We start from the raw sequence: 24,829 nt of genomic DNA, 5'->3' as shown, positions 1-24,829 counted from the left end.
GGCTGGGTGTCAGGCTGCTGGCCCATGGGTCCTCCCCAACCGGTAGCTATGGCTTCTGACCCTCCAGGGTGGGAGGAGCAAGAAGGATAAGAGGTAAGGACAGGAGAGGTTCTGTATGGCTGGCATGGCAGAGAGCTGGCACATGAGGCTGGCAGGGAATCCAGGGGCCTCCTGGGGCATTCTCGTGGTCTCCTGAGTGACCACCCTACCCTGGGGTGTCTCTGCCACAATTGGCCAACACAGGCAGTACATCTTCTCCAGCTGGTCCGTTACCCTGACTTCCTTAGCCCAGATGGCCATGGTACCTCTAGTGTCTTGCCACGGTCTGCCCTCACATCTCCAGGAACTGACTAAAGACATCTCAAGCCAGTGTTCGGGCAGTACGACCCCACCTGGTCCACAGGAAATGTGCTGCTTGGATCCACTGGGTTTAGGGTTATTTCCACATGCAGCCCGGCTGCCTTTTGCCCTTTAGATTTCTTGAGAGTAAAAGGGACACCAGCTCTCAGTACCTCCGACCAGCCTCAGGAGGCACACAGTAGGTCCTCACAGGCCTTGTGAAACCTCTCTTGGAATGGAATGAGGAGAAGGCTGCCCAACCCCTCCATGGTGCAGGTGGGGTGGGGAAAGCACAGTCCCTCTCCCCCAAATAAGCCCTCCTATCAACCTTGAACTTATCTAATCTTCCGCACCTCCTCTACCTAGGTCACCCAGAATTTCATATGAGAACAATTGGCACTTCTTGTCTTGGGCCTCAGCTGAAATTCAGACTGGAAAAGTTCCGTATTAACATCCTGTCTAATGCAAGTTAAAAAAGAGCTGCCATGGTCCTTGCTTCCTGGCATTTAGAGTCTAGTGGGAGAATATCTGCTACTTAATTCAGTCTCTTTCATTTCCAGTATGTAACTGAGTCATCCTTATACTGATAACAGCCAAAACTTTAAGAGAAGATATTTTAAGCCTTTAAAAATACATGTATGTGCTGGTAGGAAATTAAGGAATACTCAGAGACCAAAAACTACGTGAAGCTGAGAATCCAGAGATAACTTTATTAAAGGAAATTATTAAAGATATACTTCATGCAGAAGGAAGAGAATTCCAGGTGGAAGATTTGAGATGCAAGAGGGAATGAAGAATAAGAAGGTGGTGACTATATGGGTCAATCAAATCAAATCAAACATTGACTGTGTAAAATAATAATGATGACATAAGAATTCAAAAAAGAGAAATAAGTGTATAGTCATAATGCCATATAAATTTGAAGAGGGTAACTTGAGTTAAAAAGTTGTAACTTTGGAGGATGTTTATCTAATATATAGTAAAATCTTCAGGATAATTTCAAACTAATGGAAAGAAAAAAGAATGAGAAAATGTAATCAGTCAAAAGGAAAAGACAAGAAAGGGAAGGGAAAAAAGAAACACAAAAGAGGTGGAACAAAAGTCCAAATATATCAGTAGCTACAATAAATGTAAATGGAATAAACATAATTAAAAGATAAAGATTATTAAAGTGAATTACTATATGCTGTTTACAGAAAACACATCTACACTCTAAGGGTACAGAAGGAATGAAAGTAAATGGATGGGAAAGGGCATACTGGGGAAATATAAACTGAAAGAAATATGATGAATCTATATTAATGTAAAAAAATTGATTTTGGGGGGAAAAAGCATCACTAGAGATAGAGAAAATCACTACACAATGATTAAACAATTCATTTCATCAAGCAGATAATATATTTTGAATTTTTATGATTCCAGTAACATAATTTCAAAATCTATAAAGCAAATATTGACAGAACTATAAGGAATAATATATAAATTCATTATCAGAGAGAAATATTTTAAATAGTGTAACTCAGTATTTTAAAGAAGAAGTAAACAAAAGCCAATAAAGTTTATAGAACATTTAAAAATGTTAAAAAAAAAAGTTAATCTAGTGGACATACATAAAGCACTATACCCCTAAACTGCAAAATTTGCATCTGTTCAAAGCCCACATGGAACTTACAAATATGTGGAAACCTTATTGGCCAATAAAGTAAGTCTCCATACGTTTTAAAAGACAAAATAGTGAATTTATGATGGGACCTCAATGCAAATAAACTAGAAATCTGTAATAACAATATAATTTGAAAACCCTTATATTTGGAAATAAATGAACACACTTATAAATAACTCATAGGTCAAAGAAGAAAACATGATGTAATTTTATAATATTTAAAATGTGTGGGATGTAGCCAAAGCAATACTTATAAATAACCTTAAGTGTTTACATACAAAAGAAGACAGGCTAAATATTAATGAGCTAAGCATTTGATTAAATAGTTCTGATAAAGAATAATAAAAAAGAGAGTCAAAGAAAATAATAAAAGAAGATATTGATGAAACAGAAACAAACATACAAAGTAGTTCTTTTAAATGATAAACTTTACAAAGATCTGCTGAAACCGATCAAGGAAAAAGTAAGCAATATTAAGTTATATAAAGGGAGACTATTATGAACAAATTAATGCTAATAAATTTGAAGTTTGAAAACATAAATTCTTAGAAAATATAACTTATTAAAACTGACTCAAAAAGAAATAGAAAACCTGAATAGTCATAGGACAATTAAAGAAATTGATTCAGTTGTTTAAAATCTTTGCACAGAGAAAATCTAGGTTCAGATAGCTTTAAAGCAATTTCTACCAAATAGTAAAGAAAAAACAATTCCATTCTATTGAATCCTGTGATGTTGAATTGGAATTGGAGGTATTGGTGTGAAGTCGTTGTTTTCAATATATAAAGAGAGACATGAATATGTGTGTAAAATATGTGTACATTCACCCCCCCACACACACATACACACTCTGTCCACTGAGAGGGCCTTGGAGCAGCGACACCCCAGCAGCAGCAAGCACGCCTAACATTCAGATGCTGATTTCTAAATGCTTCTTGCCATTAAAAGGAACTAAGGCTTTTGGGGCTCTTTCAAGAGCTGGAGCAGAAAAAGTACAAGGTAAGTTTGTACTTATCTCATGCCAGAAAGCAAGGCAGTGCTCACCAGCGATGGAGCTGTGTCACAGGACACAGAAGCCGTCTTGAATGGGCTCCCACTGGCCAAATCTGCGACAATTTCAGCATTAAAATGAACAATGATAGTAATGGATTGTAAACCAGTAAATGAAATATGATTTTATCGGGCCACACTTATATAAATGAATGAAGAAATAAGTAAATAATGACAGGGTTTTCCTCACAATGGGCTGCTAATTAATGACTGTAAGAAGAGAGATGACTGCAGGGAGAAGAGGTGAATCACAAATCGAATGTGGTGACCACTACAGTCATAATCCAGGCGAGGAACAGCAACCGGTGCCAACATTGGCGGTGAAAATGGGGTGAGATGGGGTTTTTATAGCCTTGAACAAAATATCTATTAATTATGAAGCAGAAGAGCCCAACATTCACTGTCCTAAGTGATCAATCTGACCCTGCCAATAGTGGAACAAGCCAACATCTGCACCACGCAATAGGGTATGTGGGTGGAGCACAGCATTGCTTTGTTGATACTCCAGCTGGAGGTGCGTAACTTTGGTCTCATCACAAGGAAGCACTAGACAGACCCACTGAAGGGCAGTCTGCACAATAACTCAGCTGTCATCTCCAAAAAATCCGGAAGGCCATGAAAGCCAAAGAGATGCTGGAAGGCATGGAGAGGTGGCAGGGACTAAGGCGGCGTGGCGATGGCACCGCCTTGGCTAAAAGGATGTTATTGGGACACTGGTGAAACTCAGCAGCACCCGTGGGCAAGGGGCATCTGGGGGTTCTATGTTATTCTTACAGCTTTTCTGTAAGTTTGATACTGTCTCAAAACGTGAACAGGAGGAACAAGGAAACCTAGAATGGAGAAGTTGCCGGGTGTTTATATGAGCCCCGAAGTGAGTCCTTGGTGGGTAGCAGCAGAGCCCTGGCTTCTCCCGCGCACTAGGAGCTGGGGGGAAGAGCAAGTGTCCAGGGAGGCAGGGGGAGAACGGGGGGTCATGGGCATGCTGTGGGCCCTCAGCATAGCCAGATGTGGGACAGCATGGTGTGCATTTGTATGTCTGTGAGGCAAGTCACGTCTTAGTGCTTTTAGGAGCACTTTGCATTTTGGGCAGCTGAGCCTTTTGCAAAGAGAAATATAAGAATAACTGGCTGGGCGCGGTGGCTCACACCTGTAATCCCAGCACTTTCGGAGGCCGAGGTGGGCAGATCATGAGGTCACGAGATCGAGACCATCCTGGCCAACATGGTGAAACCCCGTCTCTACTAAAAAGTACAAAAGTTAGCTGGGCGTGGTGGTGCCTGCTTGTAGCCCCAGCTACTCGGGTGGCTGAGGCAGAAGAATCACTTGAGCTGGATGCGGAGGTTGCAGTGAGCCAAGATTGTGCTGCTGCACTCCAGCCTGGTGTCACAGCAAGACTCTGTCTCAAAAAAAAAAAAAAAGAGAGAGAAATATAAGAATAACCACCTTCTTCACTGTCCATCATGACCTCCCTGCCTCCGCAGACAGGGTCTGAGCCACAGTGCGCGGTCGGGGCACACAGGAGTCGGCAGTGGTGGCCGTGGGAACCAGACGAGCCAGCCTGGGATCTTGGATGTGGCAGCACCAGGCAGTGATGCCACGTGGGCCTTGCTGGGAGCGGCATTCGAGGCCTGGTGCACCTGTAGCTTTTGAAGGCCACGGCCTCCTGTGGGGCCTCTCATCTTCACCCCTCAGGAGACCTTCCTCAGCCTCCCCTTTAACATCGCAGCCTCTGCCCCTCTGACCTGACACCGCCCGCCACCCCCCGCCCTCGATTCTCTCCTAGTGCTTAACTCGTGTGTTGCTGGGTTCTGTCCCCGCTTCTCTGTTGTATGCCCAGGACAGGGGTTGGCAATGGCAGATGCTGAAGATGTGGATGACCACACGGGCGAACAAGGGCCCACGTTCTTCACGGCCCCATGCATGTGGGCACCGCAGGCCCTGAGACTTACGAAATTCGGTCTGCATCTGTTGATGGTGAATGTCGCAGGACTCACGGCCGCCGGCCGCCTGCAGTGGAGTGTGAGGACAGTGAAGGCAGTGGCGACTCAGGCAGGTCAGCTCCATGTGGGTGTTAGTCGTAAATTCATGGTTACATAACTTCATAAATGTACTTACAAATTCATTACTTATAAATAAATCAGAGAAGCCGTCTGACAGCTGAGCTGGCACTCCTCATTGACGTGAACGTTGACAAGCATCTATCCATACCTGTGGATAGATGGCAGACGACTCAGCGAGGGCTCGGCCCCCTCGCCCGCGGTGGGAGAGGCCAGTGGGGCTGCTCATGAAGGCTCCCTGGGTGTGCAGCGCGGCACTGTTTCCTGCCTGAGTGCGAGGGCGCTCTTCGGCTACGGCCACACAGGGTTAGTGGCCTGCAACGTGGCCTGCTCACTCATCTGTACACCTGTGAACCCCGTGCTGATTAGCTGGATATTTGTTAAATATCCAGCACAGGTTTTTGGGTTTTGTTTTACGAAAAGTTTCTTGAACCCTCGGCTTGGCCCTGGTGTGCTTTTCCTTAGTAAGTTGAAGTGTAACGAGAATGCCCAAACCGTTGCTTCTAGCAGATGTTTCGCATCATGAAGAGAATATGGATTTGCAATGTGTGCAAGTATTCTTTTTTTCCCCAAAGAGCTATTTTTGGTTGCATCTTCCATGATAACATGGGGTTCCAAGGCCAGGCTGTGTTTTCTCTGCAGGATGAGCGTGTGACTCTGGTGACCGCAGAGCCCCCCCGAGGCCCCCGGCTTCTGTGATCTCAGAAAGTGGTTAGAGGCACATTCTCTTGACCAGAGAAACTTGTGGGCACTGCCAGCTGCCGCCTCCCCGGTCTTCACTGGCTCAGAGGAAATGCATTTTTTTGTGGTTCTTTTTGCACTGTATGGAAGTGTGAAATCTCTAAAGTTCTCTGGTGCTTTTTGAAAAATCTGGAAATTCTTGCTATGGGAAATTCAACGACTCCATGCGGTATATGTCTTAGGGGTGCCCCCCGTTTTATAAATATCGTGTCTGTGTGAAATGAGCGTGTTTATTTATACTCCTGATGTTTTTTCTTGTGTAAGGGAATTTGGGGCTTTGAAGGGCATTTTTAACCCCCTCTGCCCCATAAGCTGTAACTAAGGATTTTGGAAGGACACCCGCCCACCCTCACCCACCTGCTAGGACCCCTCCTCACCTGCTGCTCCTGTCTGCCCTCAGTGAGCACCTCGAATGCTTTCCCTCAGGCTGCTAGATGATGCCTGCCCGTGTGTCAGGGGCCACATGGCGGTCGCCCGCTTCTCCTACTCTTCCTCACGCCCTCCCTCTTCCCAGGCATTCTGTCTGAACCCCAACCTGGTGACTGGTGTTTTCTGGGACACCTGAGGGCTCTCCAGGACCCTCGCCGTGCTGGTCCCCTCCCGCCCACAGCCTGAAGGCACAGCTTTGTCCCACAGGGTGGACTTGCCTGTTTTGCAAGGCTGGGCATGTGTTCCTCGCGGGTGAACGGACCTACAGTGAGGCAAGCACACAGCACAGCCGCCTCAGGGGCAGAGGCCTCCCACAGCACGAGTGGGGCCTGGCTCCCGGGGCTCCCTCTGCGGGCACTGGCTTCGCTCTGAGTCTTTGTCGCCTGCCTGGGTGCTCCTGATGCCTCCTGGGCCACTGGGGAGAGCTGTGCTTGTCCCCACGCTCTGGCACAGGCAGCCCCTGGGTGACCGTCCCAATGTCTCCTCTAAACCTTTCCTGTGCAGAAGCTGGGACAGAATTCTGTGTGTCCAGGTGCAGAGCACCCCTGTTCAGAAGGTAGCTGGGTGGTAAGGAGTTTCCTTTGCAAATAGAATTCACAGCCATCAAGAATCACTAAATGACATTTTCTTCCAGAATATACATATTTCAGTTCATCTTCAAAACAAAACAGTGTGTCATCCAGTTCTTGAGAAGTGAAGGAAGGGAGAGTTTGAATGCTTTGAAAGTTTGAAAACCCAGAGGCTGTGGTCCCCTAATTTGAGGTAAAACTTGCAAAGGCATTTGTAGAAACAGTTGGGGTGTGGGAGTTGGGGTCAGGGGTACCCCCCGGGAACGTCTTGGCTCTGAGAGTGCTGCCCCATCCCCCTGGGCCCTCGATGGAAGCCCTGGTCATTTAGTCCCCTTGTTAGGATTGTGCCACGTTTCCCGGATCCACAGACATGTCAGGCAATTCTGGGGACAGCAGCCATCAGGGGAGGGTTGGATCCAACTCCCGGAGGGGAGAGGCGCCTTGAGAGCCCCTCAGGAGGGAGCCTGAGCTGGGAGCAGGGGCAAGTGAAATCAGGTTCAAGGGGAACTTTCACTGAGGTCATCTGCCACCCCCAGGACCCTCAGAGTCTCACAGTGGGTGAAGCCCCAGGTAGGTGGCATGCTGGAGGGAGCAGCCCAGGGGAAGGTGTGGTGATGGGGTGGGGGGAACAGCCCACGGGGAGATGTGAGTGGTGGGGTGACAGCTCTTGGGAAGGCATGGGTGACAGTGTGGAGGGGAGGGGCAGCCCATGGGAAGGTACAGGTGATGGGGGTGGGGTGGACAGCCCATGGGGAGCTGTGGGTGCTTCTTGGGAAGGCACGGGTGACAGTACGGGGTGATGGGGTGACAGCCCACAGGAAGGTGTGGATGGTGGGGTGGAGGCAGCTCTCAGGAAACACGGGTGACTGTGGAGGGGAGGGGCAGCTGGTGGGAAGATATGGGTGATTGGGGGACAGCTCTTGGGAAGGCATGGGTGACAGTGTGGGGTGGAGGGGGCAGCCCATGAAAAGGTGCAGGTGTGGGGGGGCGCCCACGGAGGAGCGAGGCACGTTCCCATCACTCCCTGGATGGCTGGAGGAGGAAGTGGCCCAGAGGAGGGCTGCCTTGGAGGCACCCCAAGCACAGAGGCCAGGCCTGGTGTGGAGCTCTCGGCCGACCTCAGGCCAGGCTTCACGGGGCATGTCAGTCAGGGCTCCGCAGAAAAACAGAACCAGATACAGGAAGGCTTATTATGAGGAGGTGGCTCAGACAGCTGCCAGCTGGAGACCCAGGACGGGCGAGGTACAGTTCAGTCCAAGCCCAGAGGCCCGAGGGCCGAGTGCTGGCATCTGTTCCAGTCCGGGGCCAGAGAAGGGGAGGCAAGCAGATCTGGCTCGTCATGAGTCAGGAAAAGGGGCGACAGCTCCTGCCTAGCTCTCTTCAGGCCCCCTGTGGACTGGTCGGTGCCCAGCCACATTGGGGAGGACCACTGGCTTCACCAAGCCCACGGGTTCAAATGGGAGCCCCACCTGTCCTGGACCCGCCTGTCCTAGACCTGCCTGTCCTGGGCCCACCTGTCCTAGGTCCACCTGTCCCAGACCCAACTGTCCCGGACCCACCTGTCCCGGGCCCACCTGTCCCGGACCCACCTGTCCTGGACCCCATCTGTCCTAAACCCACTTGTCCTAGACCCACCGGTCCCGGGCCCGCCTGTCCTGGACCTGCCTGTCCCGGGCCCACCTGTCCCGGGTCCACCTGTCCCGGACCCACCTGTCCCGGACCCACCTGTCCTGGGTCCACCTGTCCCGGACCCACCTGTCCCGGGCCCACCTGTCCCGGACCCACCTGTCCTGGACCCCATCTGTCCTAGACCCACTTGTCCTAGACCTGCCTGTCCTGGGCCCACCTGTCCTGGACCCACCTGTCCTGGACCCATCTGTCCTGGACACACCTGTCCTGGGTCCCTTGTCCTGGACCCACCTGTCCTGGACCCACCTGTCCTGGACCCACCTGTCCTGGACTCACAAGATGGCTCTGGCTGTCCTTCCAGGACTGTGGAACTGACTCCCATGGTCGCTGTGGAACCCCTCTGCGGTGGAATGCTCCCAGGAGCTGCAGACTGTCAGGCAGCTTTACTTAGGAAGATTCCCTAGAGGGAGTCCTAAGCCCAGTCTGCCTGGGGCCCCCTGCTGCTCTCTCCCTTATGCCCCTGTCTCTGGAGCTCTGTCCCTTCCAACGAGGATGCTTAGGGTCGATGTGCCTGCTAAGGGCTGGGTGAAAATGACGGACAGGGATCCCGGGCCTTCCTCTCGTTTGGTGCTTTCACCACTCAGGCCATGCCAAGGGTTCTGCAGAGAGGTGGGGTCAGTCCTGCCGATAGGGACCCCCACGAAGCATCCATGTTCCAGCCCTCACAGGAAGGAAGCCGCAGAGTTTTTCTGGCCGAGCCCCTCCTCCAGACTTCCTGGATAGGAAGCAGTGGTGCTGCTCAGCACACAGCCCCTTGGCGCCCTCCCTCCTCCCCTGGGTCTGGGGTGGGCTGGGGGCCACCCCTGCTGCTTCGGCTTCTGGGCCCAGCTCCCTGACTACAGACAGGGGATCGTGTTACTGTGGGCTGGGGCCTCACGGAGGCGTGTCCTCCTTCCCAGCCAAGGTGCTGGGATCCCGACTGTCACCTGCCCCAAATCCAGCCTGGGCCCTGTCTGCTCTGGGGTGGGTCAGAGGAGACCTGAGAACCGGTGCAGCTGCCGGGTCCAGGCTGTGGTTTGGGTGAAGGACAAAGGGATGTCTCTTCTGCCCCCTTCCCCGGTTCTGTTTCCTCGGTTTCTTCATCTCTCCTTCCCATCCTCTTCAGCTCCCCCAGGGGTCCATCTCCCTATCCGGCACTGAAGGTCAGAAATGGACCTTACTCAGCCCTGCACACAGCAGGAAACTTCCGCTGCGGTAGCTGCACAGGGCTGGGGTGCGTGATCAACGGCAGGGCCGAGGCTGGGCAGCCCCAGGGCCAACCTCCTACCTTCCATCTGTACCGCCTCCCCCACCCCTACCAGGGAATTGGCTTCAGGGGGCTGGGAGCAACGTGGCTGTGTTTCTGGGCATCACAGCATCGCCCAGACCCAGAGCTGGACCTGTCTTCTGGCTCCTCTTTCACCAGGGACAGGGGGTCAGACCGAGTCACAGGGCCAGGTGCCCGCGGTGGGGGCCAGGTGGGGTGGCCTTGGGTTACCGGTGACAGCTTGGTCTGAGTCTCCTCTGTGAGAAGAAATGGAGGGCCTTAGCAGGAGGCAGGGGCACCGGTGGGATGCCTGAGCCTCACTCTGCCTCCAGCCCTGCTGTGCAACCTGGGTGCTGACCTCACATTCTCTCTATTCCAAACGCGCCTCTTCTTGGCTGCAGTGAACTCTGCAGCTGTGGGCGGAGAGCTGAGGATGGCCCTGAGAATCTCCAACGTGGCAGAGGTTCCACGCAGTTGTCAGAGTCCCCCACCTCCGTTTCAGAGTTGAGCAGTTGCTGGCAGGACACGGAGGGTGCCCAGGCTTCAGATCCGGGTTCAGGCCCAGCAGTGCAGCCTGTTCACCTCTGAGGGGGTGGCCTGCCCTGCCCTGTGCCCTGTCTGATCTGACATGCAGCCCTCCAGCGTCTTGCTGCCTCGGGGTGGGCCCTGGGAGTGGCCCTGGCCAGACCCTCTCTCTGCAGAAGCTGCAGGACCAGCAGGCTGGACGGTGGCTGGGAGGCAGGGGACAGGTTGGCCAATTAGGTCCTGGGGGCACAGAGATGCTCCCGCCCTGAGCCTGCGGCCCCTCCTCCTGTGCCTTGTGAGGGTTGCCGCGGTAGGCCACCCTTCTCACCAGTGCCCAGGAAGGACCCCTGCTCCCAGCTCCCTTCCTCCCCGTCCCCTCACCACTGGCAACCGTGGTGGTGGCATATGGGTCTCCCCACATCACAGAGGAGGAGACTGGGCTGGAGAGGTGGGGGATGGGGGCTCCCTCCGGGCAGACCCTCAGGTGGGAGCCCCAGGCGCAGGGAGGGCAGGGGGATCTGGGGGGGGCGGTGGCCTGGTCCCCCCCTCGCCTCGTCTGCATCCGGAGCCCCGGACCCCAGCACCCCCTCCCTGCTGCGCGCCTGGCGCTCCCGGGGCTCCTGGCGGCCTGCCCAGGAGGGCGGGGGCGGGGATGCTGCTCGCACGCGAGGCCCCATCGCGTGACTGTGCCGGCGGCTGCGGGGGAAGTGGGGGGAAGTGAGTGGGCGCCCGCGGGGGGGCACGCGACGCTGGGGGGCCCGCCCCCGCACCTTCGCGCTTCTCTCCCCGGGAAGAGGCTGGGCCCGGGTCCGGGGCGCCTCGCGGGTGGGGCGGGGTGGCTCCGGCGCGGCGACCCCTGCGGCGGGTCTGGCTGCCCGGGCCGGGCGCGCAGGCGATTGTGGCCGCCTCTCCCGGGAGCGCCCGGGGCGGCGCGGGGCGGGGGTGGGGGTCTCGCGGGGCTGCGCCTGCCCGGGTCCCTCCTCGCTGCAACCTCCCCCCGGGCCTTGGGGCGCCTCCCTGCACTGGCTCCTCTTGGGTCCGCGCTTGGGAGAAGGGCCTTCGGCTTTCCGAGCAGCGTGTTGTGTGAACCGTGGGGTCCCCGGCTGAGCCTGGGGCGCAGGAGGCTAGGCGGCCGGGGTTTCCAGGTGGGAAGCCGCCGCCCCTGTCCCGGGGGCCCCCACCTCGGTGGACTGCTCCTGCTTCCTCAGAGTAGTCCTGCTTTGTGGCAGCAGGAATGAGGCGTTTCTTGTTGCGTTTAGTGCAGTGAGCAGAGATCCAGCTCCCACCAGCTATGGGAGTCCCGGCAGCGGTGAGGGCTCAGAGACCGGGGTGGGGGGAGCGGGACAGGGAGGCCTGGACCCAAGGCCGCCGGTGCCACCGTCTGCGGCTCCCGGCCGCCTCCCTGCCTCACTCAGGCCCTCGCCCCCCACGGACACCTCAGCTCGCCAGCCCCTCTGCAGCTGGCACCCCGGACTCTGAATCAGTGGCCTCCCCTTTCCCGTGGGGGGGTGCGGGCCCCGCCCAGCTGTCGGTTCCGGGGTGAGGGTGAGGGGTCTTCCCACGCAGTGGTCCTGGCCTGATGGGGAGCGGGTTCACCCAGCGTCCAGACCCCAGCTGTGCTCTCCAGGGCCTGGGGACACCATAGACACTGGTTCTGGGGGCCGGGGGCCGCCGGCCCAGGGACTGCGGGGTGAGGAGAGCTCAGAGGAAAGTGTGACCCACTTTGAATAGCAGGTGGAGGCCTTGATGGAAGCCAGGAGGATTCCCGGGAGCAGGAGTGTGGTTCAGGCCACACACATGGCAGAAGGCTCCCAGGTGACACAGTGCCACTTGCGCTGCAGGTTGGGAGGCAGTCCCGCCCACCCTGAGTGAGAGGTTAAGCTTCTATTCAAGTGCTAATTCTGTTTCTTGATAATATACCCAGAAGCCTCACATCATTTGGGGACTGGGATGGGCTACAAGCAGACACGTGCTTTTTGATGAGGCTGTGGGCCTCAGACTTGGGTTTCTGTGTGTTAGGCTCTTGCTGAGCATCAGGGTGGAGTCTAACTCTGGCCCAGTGAGGAGTGAGGGTGGTGGAGGCAGCTGCTTTGGAAAGGGCTGTGTCTCCCTAACCAATGGAAGTGCGTGGATCCTGGGCTGAGCCATGCCTGCCCCTGAGTGGAAATCCCAGCACAGCCCGCCCACTGTGAAGGACGGCCATGCTGACCTTCAGGTGCTGTGCGCGGTGACAGTTTTTATGCCATCTCAAGGTCAGAACCAGTGGCAAAGTGGCATCTGCCTGAGTGGACACCACCTGCGGCATCAGCTGAGGATCTGGGAGATGTGGGAGCAGCAGGCACCCACCACGGCGTCAGCGGGGGTGCTTCCATCCACGCACTGGGGTCAGCCGCTTGCCAGGAGGCCTCTCCCCTCTGCCCTCTCAGATGCTGGGGAGGGGCGTCCCTCCCATGAGGACACTGAGCGGGCAGTGAGCACCTGTGCTGGCCTGGAACTCAGCCCTCGGCCAGCTGAGGTGAACGGCGTCGTCTGTCCTCCTGAGCTCTGCACTCAAAAGTGGAGAAACTGCTTCATCCTCGGGGGTGGGGGTGTCCTTGGGGGCTGCTCAGAGCCACCGGGAAAGGGGTAGCACATGCCGCTGCCCTGGGCCTGCCTTTCTTTGCCCTGCTGTGTTCTGTGCAGCTCCTTAAGCCTGGGGCCAGGCCTGCTCCTCACCAGGGAGGGGCTGCGGGGGTCCCAGGAGGGAGAGGTGATATGGCTGTGCAGGGCACAGAAGATCCGGGTGGACGCAGGGGCCTCGGCCCAGCCCTCAAGGGGGTGCACCCCACAGTGCGGTGGGTCTCAGGAGAGGGGCCGTGGGGACCCCCGGGTGGCTGCGGGGCATCTGGCAGGAAGCTGGACTTTGTCCCAAGATGGGTGGGAGCCCTGGGGTTTGGGCAGGAGGAGACAGCAGTTTCTGTGGAGCAGAGTGGGAGCGTTCTCAGGTCGGGCTCTGCCCCCACGTCCTGGTGTCCCCTGCTCCCCTGGCTGACCTGGGGCCTGCGTCTCGGTGCCCCTGCCCCCTTGGACCCTCAGGGCTGTGCTGGGAATGCTGTGTGGCCTGCAGGGGGTCAGTGCCGCCCAGGCCAGGTGTCAGGCGCAGGCGTGAACCGTGGGGTGAACGTGGGAAGCAGAAGAAAGACACAATGAAGCCGAGTGGCCCGGCCGGGGCTGGGGGTGCCTGACGTGTGTGTTCTTTTCTGACAGCTGTGCAGGAGCAGGGCTCACGGCAGCCGGCGGCCGGCACCCCCTCACCTGGAGACAGCCATCCTCCTGCAGGGTCTGCGGTGCTGGAGGGAAGGCTGCTGCTGGAGGTGAGTGCCACCCTGGGTTCCCGGAACATGTCACACTTGGTGCTCAGTGTCAGGAGGCCCTTAGGTTGTGACGTTTGTAACGATCAAGAAGCATAGGCTCCAAAATGTGTTGAAGAATGGTGTCCTGTATCAGGGTCCGCCTCTGGTGTGAGCCCCATGGGCTGGGACAGAAAGGGCAGCCTGAGAGCTCCCGGCCCCGTGTGCCGCGTCAGAAAATCACCCGCATGCTGCACACTCTGCTCCTGCGTGTCAGTCAGAGAACCTTGTGCAAAATTAAGCCTTTTTCCCCAAAATGAAGGATTTGGCAAAGTCTGCACTGGACTTCCCTGGTGTGGTTTCAGTCTCGGTGGCCTGTGTGATAGCCTGGAAGCTGTGGGCCTGGGCAGGAAGTTCCATGGGGGTTGTTTTTCACCACATCTCCCCCTTCCCTCGTCTCTGAAGTGCTGGGTTTTCCCTTGCCTGTGACTCGGGGCCTGTTACCCCTCTGGGAGGGGAGACTGCAGACCATTTTCCCAAACAAGGTAAGATGATGGCATGGAGCCCTCTGGGTTGAATCCAGTCACTGTTCTGAAGATGAAGGGGGTTGCTGCCTCCACCAGTGGCCAGAGAGACATGGGCCCTGGGTGGTCCCAGGACGGGGCTGGTGGGCTTACAGGGAGGAGGTGGGGGCAGCATGGCACTTCCCAGGTAACAGGGTGGGCTCCAGCCGGAACTCAGGACCCCTGGGTGGGGCAGGAGGGCACCAGCCAACCTGCTCCAGTTGAGAGGGCACTGGGGCCTGGGTGGCAGGCTGCCCCACAGCCAGCAGCCTCTGTCCCCCTCCGAGCTTCACACCCCCAGTGCCTGGGAGAGGCTCCCCGAGCCCCTCCCCAGGTCCTCCTGTGTGACTCCAGGTCAGTTCACAACCATCAGCTCGCTCTGCCCCGACCCACCTTGATGGGCCCCTGTGCCGGGGCCTGGGAAGCCTGGAGTCTGCACATGGGAGGCCTGGGCCTGGTTCCCTGCTGTGGACTTCCTGCCCTGCTCCCAGCTGCGTGGGATATTTGGGAGCTACCCCTGAGGGGGGACTCTCCAAGGAGACTTTGGAAGAGGCATGGAGGCTGGGGGTCGCAGTCCGCCCGTCTGCTCCGGGCCCTGTGGCCCTCCTGCTGCCCAGCCCGACTCCCCTGCCTGGCCAGAGCACTGGTCATACCCGCTGGATTGCAGGCGGGTGAGCAGTTCCCAAAGTCTCCACCCACTGCATCTGGTTCATGTCCTCTGGCCCACGGAAGTTCTGGAAGTTTGCTTAGATTGCAACCAGTAGGATTAGGGTGAGGGTTAGGGTTAGGGATCCTCACAGCATTGCCAGGGCAGTGAAGGGGGTTATATGCTCTTTTTGAAGCTTAAAAATATTCAAGTTGGGCAAAATAAGCAAAGCAAGCAACAAAACCAGCAAATCCCAGTGTTTACTTCTCATCTTCAATCTCTTCACAATAAACTGAAGAACAGAACGGGAGAGGTTTACGGCAGGGCACCCTAAATCCAGAAACAGCCCTGAGCTGGCACAGGCTTCGGAGCGCCTGTGGCCGTGGTCTGTTGATTTAAGATGAGGAAGTTAAGGACTGGAGCCTCCAGGTGCCCTGTGGGGCTGAGCTGAACCCAGCGCTTCATATTTTAGATGCTCCGCATGTTCAGAGAGACTTTAGTAGCAATTTAGAAACGACCCCTGAGAATGTCGTCTGGACCTGGTGTTTCTTTGTCCTGAGTTCATCGGGTCTTGGACTCCAAGCCCCCGGCCTTCCCCAGCGAAGCCAAGACAGATGGTCACAGCCTGCGGTGACCCTGCTGCACCTCTCGGCCGGTGCTGGGGTGGGAGGGTGGAGGGTTGGGGAGAGGTGGGAGACTACAGAGAGAAACCAGGAGGAGGGTCCAGGGATTCTGGGGATACAGCAGGTGAGCACCTGGAGTAGGCCTCAAGCTCCCTGCATGATAGAGTCAGAGCTACTAGGTTTTCCTTCTGATTTGTAGGTGGGCTACAGGGCTGTTGTGTTTATTGTGACTCACTGGAGCCACGGACATGAGCTGTCTCTGGATAGGGTGCCGTCACCGACTGCTTAACTTAACTGGTACTAACATAGCTAAAATCAAGCGTGTGGTAATGCAGGGTGCATTTTCCAACACTTACTTAAAAATCTGCACGCACTAAAATTCATTCTTTCGGGTATTCCATGGGATGTGAGTGCCACCGTCATGAAGATCCAGAGCCCGCCCGTCCCCAGACGTTTCCCCTCTGCTGCTGTCTGCAGTCACAGCCCCCTGCCCGTGGCTGCGACCATGTGTGCTCCATCCCTGCAGCCTCTCCTGTGCGTCTCTCTGGGTGTCCTGCACATGGAGTCACACGCGTGGCCTTTGGAGGCCGGTTTCACTCAGCACAGTGCCGTTGAGGTTCACCCACGGTGCCCCGGGTCGCCAGCTGGTTTCTTATTACTGCAGGCCGCTGCTTTGTTTCTTGTTATTGATGAAGCATGGACGGGCACCACGTGCCATTCAACTGTTGAGGGATATTTGGGTTGTTTCTAGGTGTTGGTGTTTATGACTAGAGCTGCAGTAGACATTCACATGCAGGCGTTTCTGTGCGCATAGGTCTCCGTTTCATGAATAGTAAGCATGTTTGTGACTCTTACCCCCCAGCAGTGAATGAGTGTTTCGGTTGCCCGGTATCTTTGTTTTTGCACTTGGTGTGACTGTTGTCAACGCCATTTTAATACTGGGATCTTGTTAGGGTTTTAGTTTGGATTCCCCTGTGACTAGCCGTGATGCGGACCTTTTCATCTGCTTCTTTGCATTCGTGTGTCATCTTTTCATGTCTGTAGGTTCCGTGGTGATGTCTCCTCTTTCATTTCATTGGTAATTTGTGTCTTCTCTCACTTTTTCTTGGTCAGTTGAGTTAGAGGTTTATCAGTTTTACTGGATTTTTTTTCAAAGAAGCAGCTGTTGGTTTTATTTTCTGTTTTCAATTTTATTGATACTTGTTCTTATCTTTATTATTTTCTTCTCTTTGCTTGGCTTGGATTTAATTTCTTCTCCTTTTTCTAGTTTTTTTTTTTTAAGTGGAAGCTTAGATTATTGAATTTGTCTATTTGTCCATTTTCCATTTCATTAATTTCCACTCTTCTTGTTTGTAATTTATTTCCTTCTACTTGCTCTGATTTTAAATATTTTATTTTTATTTAGATTCTTAAGATGGAAGCTTAAATCATTGATTTTTTAAATCAACCATTCTTACTCTATAATGTGAGCATTTAGTGCTATAAATTTTCTTTAAGCACCTTTAACTGTATCACACAAATTTTGATGTGCTCTGTTTCCATTTCCATTTAGTTCAGAGTAGTTTCTAACTGTCCTTGGAACTTTCTCTTCAGCTTGTGTTATTTTGAATTATGTTATTTAACTTACAAATATTTGGACATTTTCCAGGTATTTTGATGCTGTTGAATTCTGGTTCAATTTTTTTATGGTCACAGAATATACTTTTTAATGATTTCTATTCTTTTATATTTGTTAAGGATGATTTTAATATGATCTGTCTTGATGACAGTTTCATTGCACTGGGAAAATAGAGGTGTTCCACTGTCACTGTGTGAGGTGTTCTGTAAACAGTAATTATATCCCGTTGACTTGTTGTGTTCAAGTTATCCTGGATTTTCTGTCTAGTCTCAACCTGAGAGAAGGGTGTCAGCATCTTAAAGTATGATTATGGATTTTTATATTTCTCTTTTTGGTACTTTCAGATTTTGCATCAGGTATTTTGGAATTCTGTTGGAGGGTGCATAGTAGGATATTACTATGTTTTCTTCATAAATTTACCCTGTATGTAAAATGCCCCTTCATTCCAGGTAGTTTCCCTTGTTCAAAGTCCACTTTGGTACTAAAATAGCGATTCCAGCTTTCTTTTCTTTCTTTTGTTGTATTTTTTTTTTTTTTTAAATAGAGACAGGGTCTTGCTCTGTCGCCCAGGCTGGGCTGCAACACTGTGATCACAGCACACTGCAACCACAAACTCCTGAGCTCAAGAGATCCTGCTGCCTCAGTTTCTTGAGTAGCTGGGACTGCAGGCATGTGCCACCATACCCAGCTAGTTAAAAAGATTATTTTTAATAGACATGAGGGTGTCACTGTTGCTCAGGACAGTCTAGAACTCTTGGCCTCAAGAAGTCCTCCCACTGCAGCCTCCCAAAGTGTTGGGACTAGAGGTGTGAGCCCCCACACCCAGCCCCCAGCTTTCTTTTGATTGATGTTTGCTTGGAGTATCTTACTCCATCCTTTTACTCCTAATCAGTTTATGTTGTTATATTAAAAGTGTGGGTTTTTTTGGCAGTATATAAGTTGGGCCTTGATTTTTTTTAAATCAAGTTGGACAATCTCCGTCTTGTAATTGGTGTGTTCAGGTCATGTATCATGTGTGTTGGTCATACATGTAAAATGCCTCCGTGTATCTGCTAGTTTCCCATAGTAATCATGGATCTTATTGGTTTGAAGTCTACTACTTTATTATTTTCTATTTTTGTTTCCTTCTTTCATCTTTTCTGCCCTCTCTTTGATTACGGGAATATGTATTGGCATTACATTTTAGCTTATCTACTGGCTTTTGGGTGTATATTTTCTTATTTTTTAGTTGTTGCTTAAGGATTATAACATGTAAATCCTACTTTTAACAAAGTTAAAATTTTACTGCTTCAAGTAAAACCTTGAAACCTTGAGCTACGTAAACCCTCTAACTCTTTGTCTTGTGTTTGTCATACGTGTTACATCCACATACATTAGACCCTACAGACAATGTAATTTTTTTTTTTGAGATGGAGTTTTGCTCTTGTCACCCAGACTGGAGTGCAATGGTGCGATCATGGCTCGCTGCAACTTCTGCCTCCTGGATTCAAGTGATTCTCCTCCCTCAGCCTTCCGAGTAGCTGGGATTACAGGTGCCCATCACCATGCCCGGCTAATTTTTGTATTTTTAGTAGAGACAGGGTTTCACCATAGTGGCCAGGATGGTCTTGAACTCCTGACCTCATGATCCACCCACCTCGGCCTCCCAAAGTGCTGGGATTACAGGTGTGAGCCACCACGCCTGGGCTCTTTTTAAGAACTCTCTTTAGCACTTCTTATAGTGCAGGTCTGCTGGTGATGAGTCTTTTATTTATCCTTTTTTTTCTTTTGAGACAGGGTCTCACTCTGTTCCCCAGGCTGGAGTGCAGTGGTGTGATCAACCTTACTGTAACCCTGAACTCTTGGGCTCAATAAATTCTCTTGTCTCAGCCTCCCAAATAATTAGGATACAGGTGCACACTACCATGCTTAGCTACTTTTTAAATTTTTTTGTAGTGATACAGGATTATTACATTGCCCAGGCCAGTCATAAACTCCTGACCTGAAGCATTTCTCCTGCTTCAGCCTCCCAAAGCACTAGGATTACAGGTATAAACCACCATGGCTAGCTTTGCTTCCATTTGTGATGAACATTTTTGCTGGGTATAGAATTCTGGATAGTTATTTTTTGTCTAGCACTTTAAATATGTTATCCACTATCTTCTGGCCTCTGTGGTTTCTGATGAGAAATTCACAGTCGTTCAAATTATTGTTCCCTGTGTGAAATGTGTCCTTTTTCTCTGGTTACCTTTATGACTATTTCTTTAATATTTTTAATTTTAAGTTTGATGCTTAATTATGATGTATCTCAGTTTAGATACTAGAGATTGTCCTCTTTAGTGTTTGCTGATCTTCTTGAATCTGTTTATTTCACCAAATTTGGGAAGTTTTCAGCGATTTCTCTTTAATTATTCTTTATGACATTCATCTTTTTCTTCTCCATTTCAGAGACTCAGTTGATGAAAATGTTAGACTTTTTTTTTTTTTTTTTTGAGACGGAGTTTCACTCTTGTTACCCAGGCTGGAGTGCAATGGCGCGATCTCGGCTCACCGCAACCTCCGCCTCGTGGGTTCAGGCAATTCTTCTGCCTCAGCCTCCTGAGTCGCTGGGATTACAGGCACGCACCACCATGCCCAGCTAATGTTTTGTATTTTTAGTAGAGACGGGGTTTCACCATGTTGACCAGGATGGTCTCGATCTCTTGACCTCGTGATCCACCCGCCTCGGCCTCCCAAAGTGCTGGGATTACAGGCCTGAGCCACCGTGCCAAGCCTACAATGTTAGACTTTTTAATATTTCCTCACAGATCTCTGAGGCTCTGTTAGTTTTTCTCAATGTTTTCTTTCTCAGACTAGACCATTTCTATTGAACTGTCTTTAACTTCACTGATTCTTTTCTGTCACCTCCATTTTGCTATTAAACTCATCCAATGAAATGTTTACTTCATATATTTTATTTCTCAGTTCTAAAATTCCCATTTCCTTCTTTTTTACAGTGTCTCTTTATCTGCTGGAACTTTTTATGTTGTTTTAAATTTCAAGAGTGTTTACCTTTTCCTCAGGGAGTATGGTTATCTTACTGTTTCAAAATCCTTATCTAACATGCCGCCTGTGTCATTTCAGAGTTTATTCTGTTTGTCATCTTTTCCCTTGAATGTTAGCCCCATATTCTGGTTCTTGGGATATACAGCATGCTGATTCCCAGAGCGTGTGGATATGTCACTTTACGCAGTAAAAGGGACCATCCAGATTTGATTAAGCAGGTTCTGAGGTGGGGGATGATCTGAGTAGGTTCAGTGTAATCACAAGAATCCTTAAAAGCAGAGAACCTTTCTCACTGAGCCAGAGAAAGAGAGGTGACAACAGAGGGTCAGAAGGATGCCATGTAGCTGGCCTTGGCCCTGAGCCAAGGTGTGGAGCGCCAGCAGCCTCTCCAAGCTGGGAATGGCTGCGAGATGGTTCCCCCTAGACCTGCAGGGGCGCAGCCTGGGGGCTCCTTGCTGTAGCCCTCTGAGACTCATTTCAGGCTTCAGCCACCGGCCTGAAAGGGAATGTGTTTGTGTTGTCGGAAGCTGCGAGTGTACGGTAAGGAGCTACAGTAGTAACAGGGAACTAACCCAGACGTCAGCCCGGATGCGTTCACCTGTGCCACGAGACGGCGCTGCCACACCGCCTAGTTCACCTGTGCCGCGAGACGGCGCTGCCACACCGCCTAGTTCACCTGTGCCGCGAGACGGCGCTGCCACACCGCCTAGTTCACCTGTGCCGTGAGACGGCGCTGCCACACTGCCTAGGGAACGCTGATTACTTTTTGTCTTGTCTTAGTCACAGCCAGCCCAGTAGCGAGGTTCAGCTTGCAGGTTCTCTCTCCTCCTGGGAGCCTTGTTTCCATATGGGTTTGATTGTCAAAGCCCCTGCTGCGCTGGGTGGGCCGGCCCTGACAGGCAGCCGTTGGGGTCTCGGCAGGTTCACGTCAGTGCAGCTCCAAGTGCTTTACGCAGCGTCTCCGGCGTGTTTCACACCTGCAGCTTTGGGAGAGCCAGGACGCATGTCAGTTTGTACACAGAAGCGGGGTCCTGTCTCCTGCTCTCTCCTCTGTGGAGTCCTCCACCCTGCTGCCTCCCGGGGAATCCTCCTGGACGTTTCTCTTGGAGTCGTAGCTGCCATTCCTGCCGCACGGTTCTGTGCAACAGGCTTGCTGTCAGGGCAACGTGGTGACAGAAAGGGAGGAAAAAATATTGAGGGTTGTGCTCTCTTTGCACAACAGGGACCCATTGCTGGGGTCCTGCATCCACAGGGACAGATTTTCTCTCCAGGAGCTTATGTCCACACATACCCTTGCCACAGCAGTCACGGCAGCCACGAAGCAGCCACGCAGCACATCCTCCACCTGCCTTTCACCCTGTCTGCTGAGGGATGAGGCACTGTTGGAGGGCCTGGGGCAGGGGCCTGACCTCCTCAGCCTCTCCTGTGGCCTCTGACAGCCGCAGAGGTAATATTGGTAACACACAGTGGGGGTGGGGGTGGGGGTGGACACTGTTTTCTGAGTGTGATCGTGGGCCCAGATGCCATATCTGCCGGACGGCATGTCAGTTTCCTGGGGCAGCCTTAACGAATGACTGCAAACCACATGGCTTGACCAACAGAGGTTACACTTCACAGCTCCGGAGGCCAGAACCCAAAACCAGCGCCACTGGGCTGCAAGCAAGGCATTGACAAGACGGGTCCTTGCTGAAGGCTCTTGGGGAGAGTGTGGCCCATGCCCCTCACTTCTGGAATGTTGTTCCTACGAATCTCTGCATCTCCTCAGTGTGTCTGGGCGCAGATCCCCCTTATAAGGACAGCAGTCGTATTGGACCTAGGGCCGCCCTAACCCAGTGTGACCTCATCTTGACTTTACGGCATTGGCCACTGTCCTGTGTCTAAATACAGGAAGGTCACATGCACGGGTGTGGAAGGAAATGAATTTCGGGGGGACACCACTCAGCCCAGTACCACTGTGCTTCCCTCACAGCTTTATTGTACTGGAGAGGGGGAAGCTCAGGTTGAAAGAGCTGAGGGTTGGGGCAGAAACTCAGGCCTCCCCCACCTCCCAAACCCAAGCCCTGAACTGCTGCTGTACCCAGAGCTCAGCGCCGACTCCACCTGGTGCCATCCCAAGACCGTGGAGCTCATGGACTCACGCAGCCAATGACCCTACGGGGAAGGTGCTGCCATGACGTCCGTTTACGCATGGGGAAACTGAGGCGCTGTAACCTTGCACCTGTCACACCCTGGTAAGGATGAGCCGGGGTCCCCACTGCTGCTTCTCTCCCAGTGGGACCCTGGAGGAGCGGGGTTTCGACTCCTGGCAGGTCTCCTCCAAACCAGGGCATCCGCGGTGAGCCTGAGGCAAGGCTGCCCCATGCCAGGCAGCCCCAAGGGGCCGAGCGGACTCGAGGGGCACAGCCTGGCATGGGGCGTGGTGACATGAGGGGCAGGTGTCAGAGGCAGGGCACAGTCCTCCCATCAGCCAGATTGAGGGCTGAGCTGTGATACCCCTGGGGCAGCAGCCGGCCTGTGACCCTCTGGGCCCTGAAGAGCATTTGGGGGCTTCAGTTTCAAACCTCGAAGCTACTGGGCAGAGGCTGGGTGGCAGCAGCTTGTGCCAGCTTTGGGGACGCGGTCACAGAGGCCTCAGGTCCTGTGGGCTGCACTGAAACGGGAAGCTGGTGGGAGGACAGCATGGTTGGGCAGATGCCTGAGGACATAGGGCTCATGGCAAAACCAGCCTCACACCCAAGAGAAATGGAGCCATGTGGGCACCCAAGGGCAAAGGCCCCCAAACAGGAGGGCTGGCTGGGCCTGCGGACTGTCCTGAGGGCCCCGCTGGACCGGACACCCCACGAGCCACATGGTCACAGTCCAGGCGTGGTTCTCGCTCCCCAGGGAGACTGGGCAGGGACCAGCTGCTCGGGAGCCAGGTGGCCGTGCTGACGATGCCCTGGCGGAGTGGATCCTGGGGGCCCAGCGGGGCTTGTGGGGGTGGCGAAGGCGGGAGTGGGGGAGGAGGCGAGCTGGGGCTGAGCAGTGAGCAGAGGCTCCAGCAGACGCAGCTGAAGGAACAAACTTTAAGGGAAGAGGCTTTGAACCAGGCAGCATCTGCAGCGTGTGAGCCCCCTGAGCCCTGGAAACCAGAGCGGTCACTGGGAAGGCCAGGCAGGTGGCTGTCGGCGCCCAAGGGACTCGGATCACATTCTCGAAGTGAATCAACGATGCCACCATCGAGCTGCCTTCCACGCGAGGGAGCCACAAGCCACAGAGCCGGGAGTCCCAGCGTGGCACGCAGCCCACATGCTTTAGATGCTGCTGAACAGTAGAGGAGTTCTGAATCTCCCAGGTCCCCCATTCTGTGGAAGAGCACGAGGGGCTCTTCCTGGGCCCTGCCAAGGTGGTGGCTGGGAGCCCTGGACATGGAGCCCGGGCCCTTCCGCCAGACTAACGCCAGAGCACTGGGCACCTCCACCGCAAGTCCTCTGCGGGGGGTCTGACGGCCCAGAGAAAGGACGGGGACGTGACGCGGAGGCCCCCAGGACACACAGCACAGGCTCGCTCTGGCACCCGTGCCAGCCTTGCTGGGTTCTTAAGGAAACAGGCCACTGAAAGACGGTAGAGAGACCTCACCTGAGAAGATGACTTGGAGGGAACCCAGACATGTGTGATCAAGAAAGGACGGAGGCCCGGGGTCCAGGGACACATCGCGGGGCGCAGGCGTGTGTGATGAAGAAAGGACGGAGGCCCGGGGTCCGGGGACACATCGCGGGGCGCAGGCGTGTGTGTTGAAGAAAGGACGGAGGCCCGGCGTCCAGGGGACACATCGTGGGGCGCAGGCATGTGTGGTGAAGAAAGGATGGAGGCCCGGCGTCCAGGGGACACATCGCGGGGCGCAGTCGTGTGTGTTGAAGAAAGGATGGAGGCCCGGGGTCCGGGGACACATCGCGGGGCGCAGGCATGTGTGTTGAAGAAAGGACGGAGGCCCGGGGTCCGGGGACACATCGCGGGGCGCAGGCGTGTGTGTTGGGGTCCGGGGACACATCGCGGGGCGCAGGCGTGTGTGTTGAAGAAAGGACGGAGGCATCGGGGGCACAGTGCAGGGACTGCAGTCAACAGCAACTTAATCGTATATTTAACAGTGTAACGGGATTGCTTGTAACATAAAGGATAAATGCTGAGGGGAGGGACACCCCATTTTCCGTGACGTGGCTGTTACACATTGCAAACCTGTATCAAAACACCTCAGGCACGCCATAAATATGTACGCATACTATCTACCTCCAAACATTAAAATAAAAAAAAGTCTTAGAAAAACAAAAGCAGCTGTCGTCAGGATCCTCGGAGACCAGCGGAAGCACCACCGCATGAAAATCAGTCGCTGGAGAAAGGAAAGTTCAGGCATGAAAAACGGCTCCACGATTAAAAGCCTGAGAGCAAGCCCTAAAAATCCAGCAGCAGGGTTTGACGTTAAAGCTGAAGAGGTCTTTCCACGAGCAAAGGAAAAAGAGGTGGAAATAATGACGTCAGGAAAACGAGCAGAGCCCGAGACCTCAGAGGTCAGAGCAGCAGGAAGATGGGAGGGAGGGAGCGGTCGGGGGAGGCTGAGCTGGCGTCCCAGAGCCGAGGGCATGCGATTCCGGGTTGGAAGTTCCTGCTGGCATCTCTGTGAAACTCCACACCCCTGGGGACAAGGAGAAGATCCTAAATGCTACCAGAGAGGACGGATGGGC

The 24,829-nt window shown here is 53.4% G+C and overlaps 1 protein-coding gene across 3 annotated transcripts in view; it reads left to right on the top strand.

Annotated features, from left to right (window-relative positions):
* AHRR (aryl-hydrocarbon receptor repressor) overlaps positions 1 to 24,829 on the top strand; it is an 82,230-nt gene that overhangs the window by 15,642 nt on the left and 41,759 nt on the right. For 2 of the 3 annotated variants that reach the window (XM_032279192.1, XM_032279191.1), the window contains exon 3: positions 13,555 to 13,661. In XM_032279192.1, coding sequence (XP_032135083.1) covers positions 13,555 to 13,661 — 107 coding nt within the window. Of the gene's footprint in view, positions 1 to 12,080; positions 12,201 to 13,554; positions 13,662 to 24,829 lie in introns of those variants that run through there. The other variant, XM_032279193.1, reaches the window with a different exon arrangement.

This window comes from Sapajus apella, unplaced genomic scaffold, assembly GCF_009761245.1.
Source record: "Sapajus apella isolate SASKATOON/1434 unplaced genomic scaffold, GSC_monkey_1.0 scaffold11, whole genome shotgun sequence".
NCBI lineage: Eukaryota > Metazoa > Chordata > Mammalia > Primates > Cebidae > Sapajus > Sapajus apella.
The sequence above is the reverse complement of the archived record's forward strand: the minus strand, read 5'-3'. Positions and strand labels throughout refer to the sequence as shown.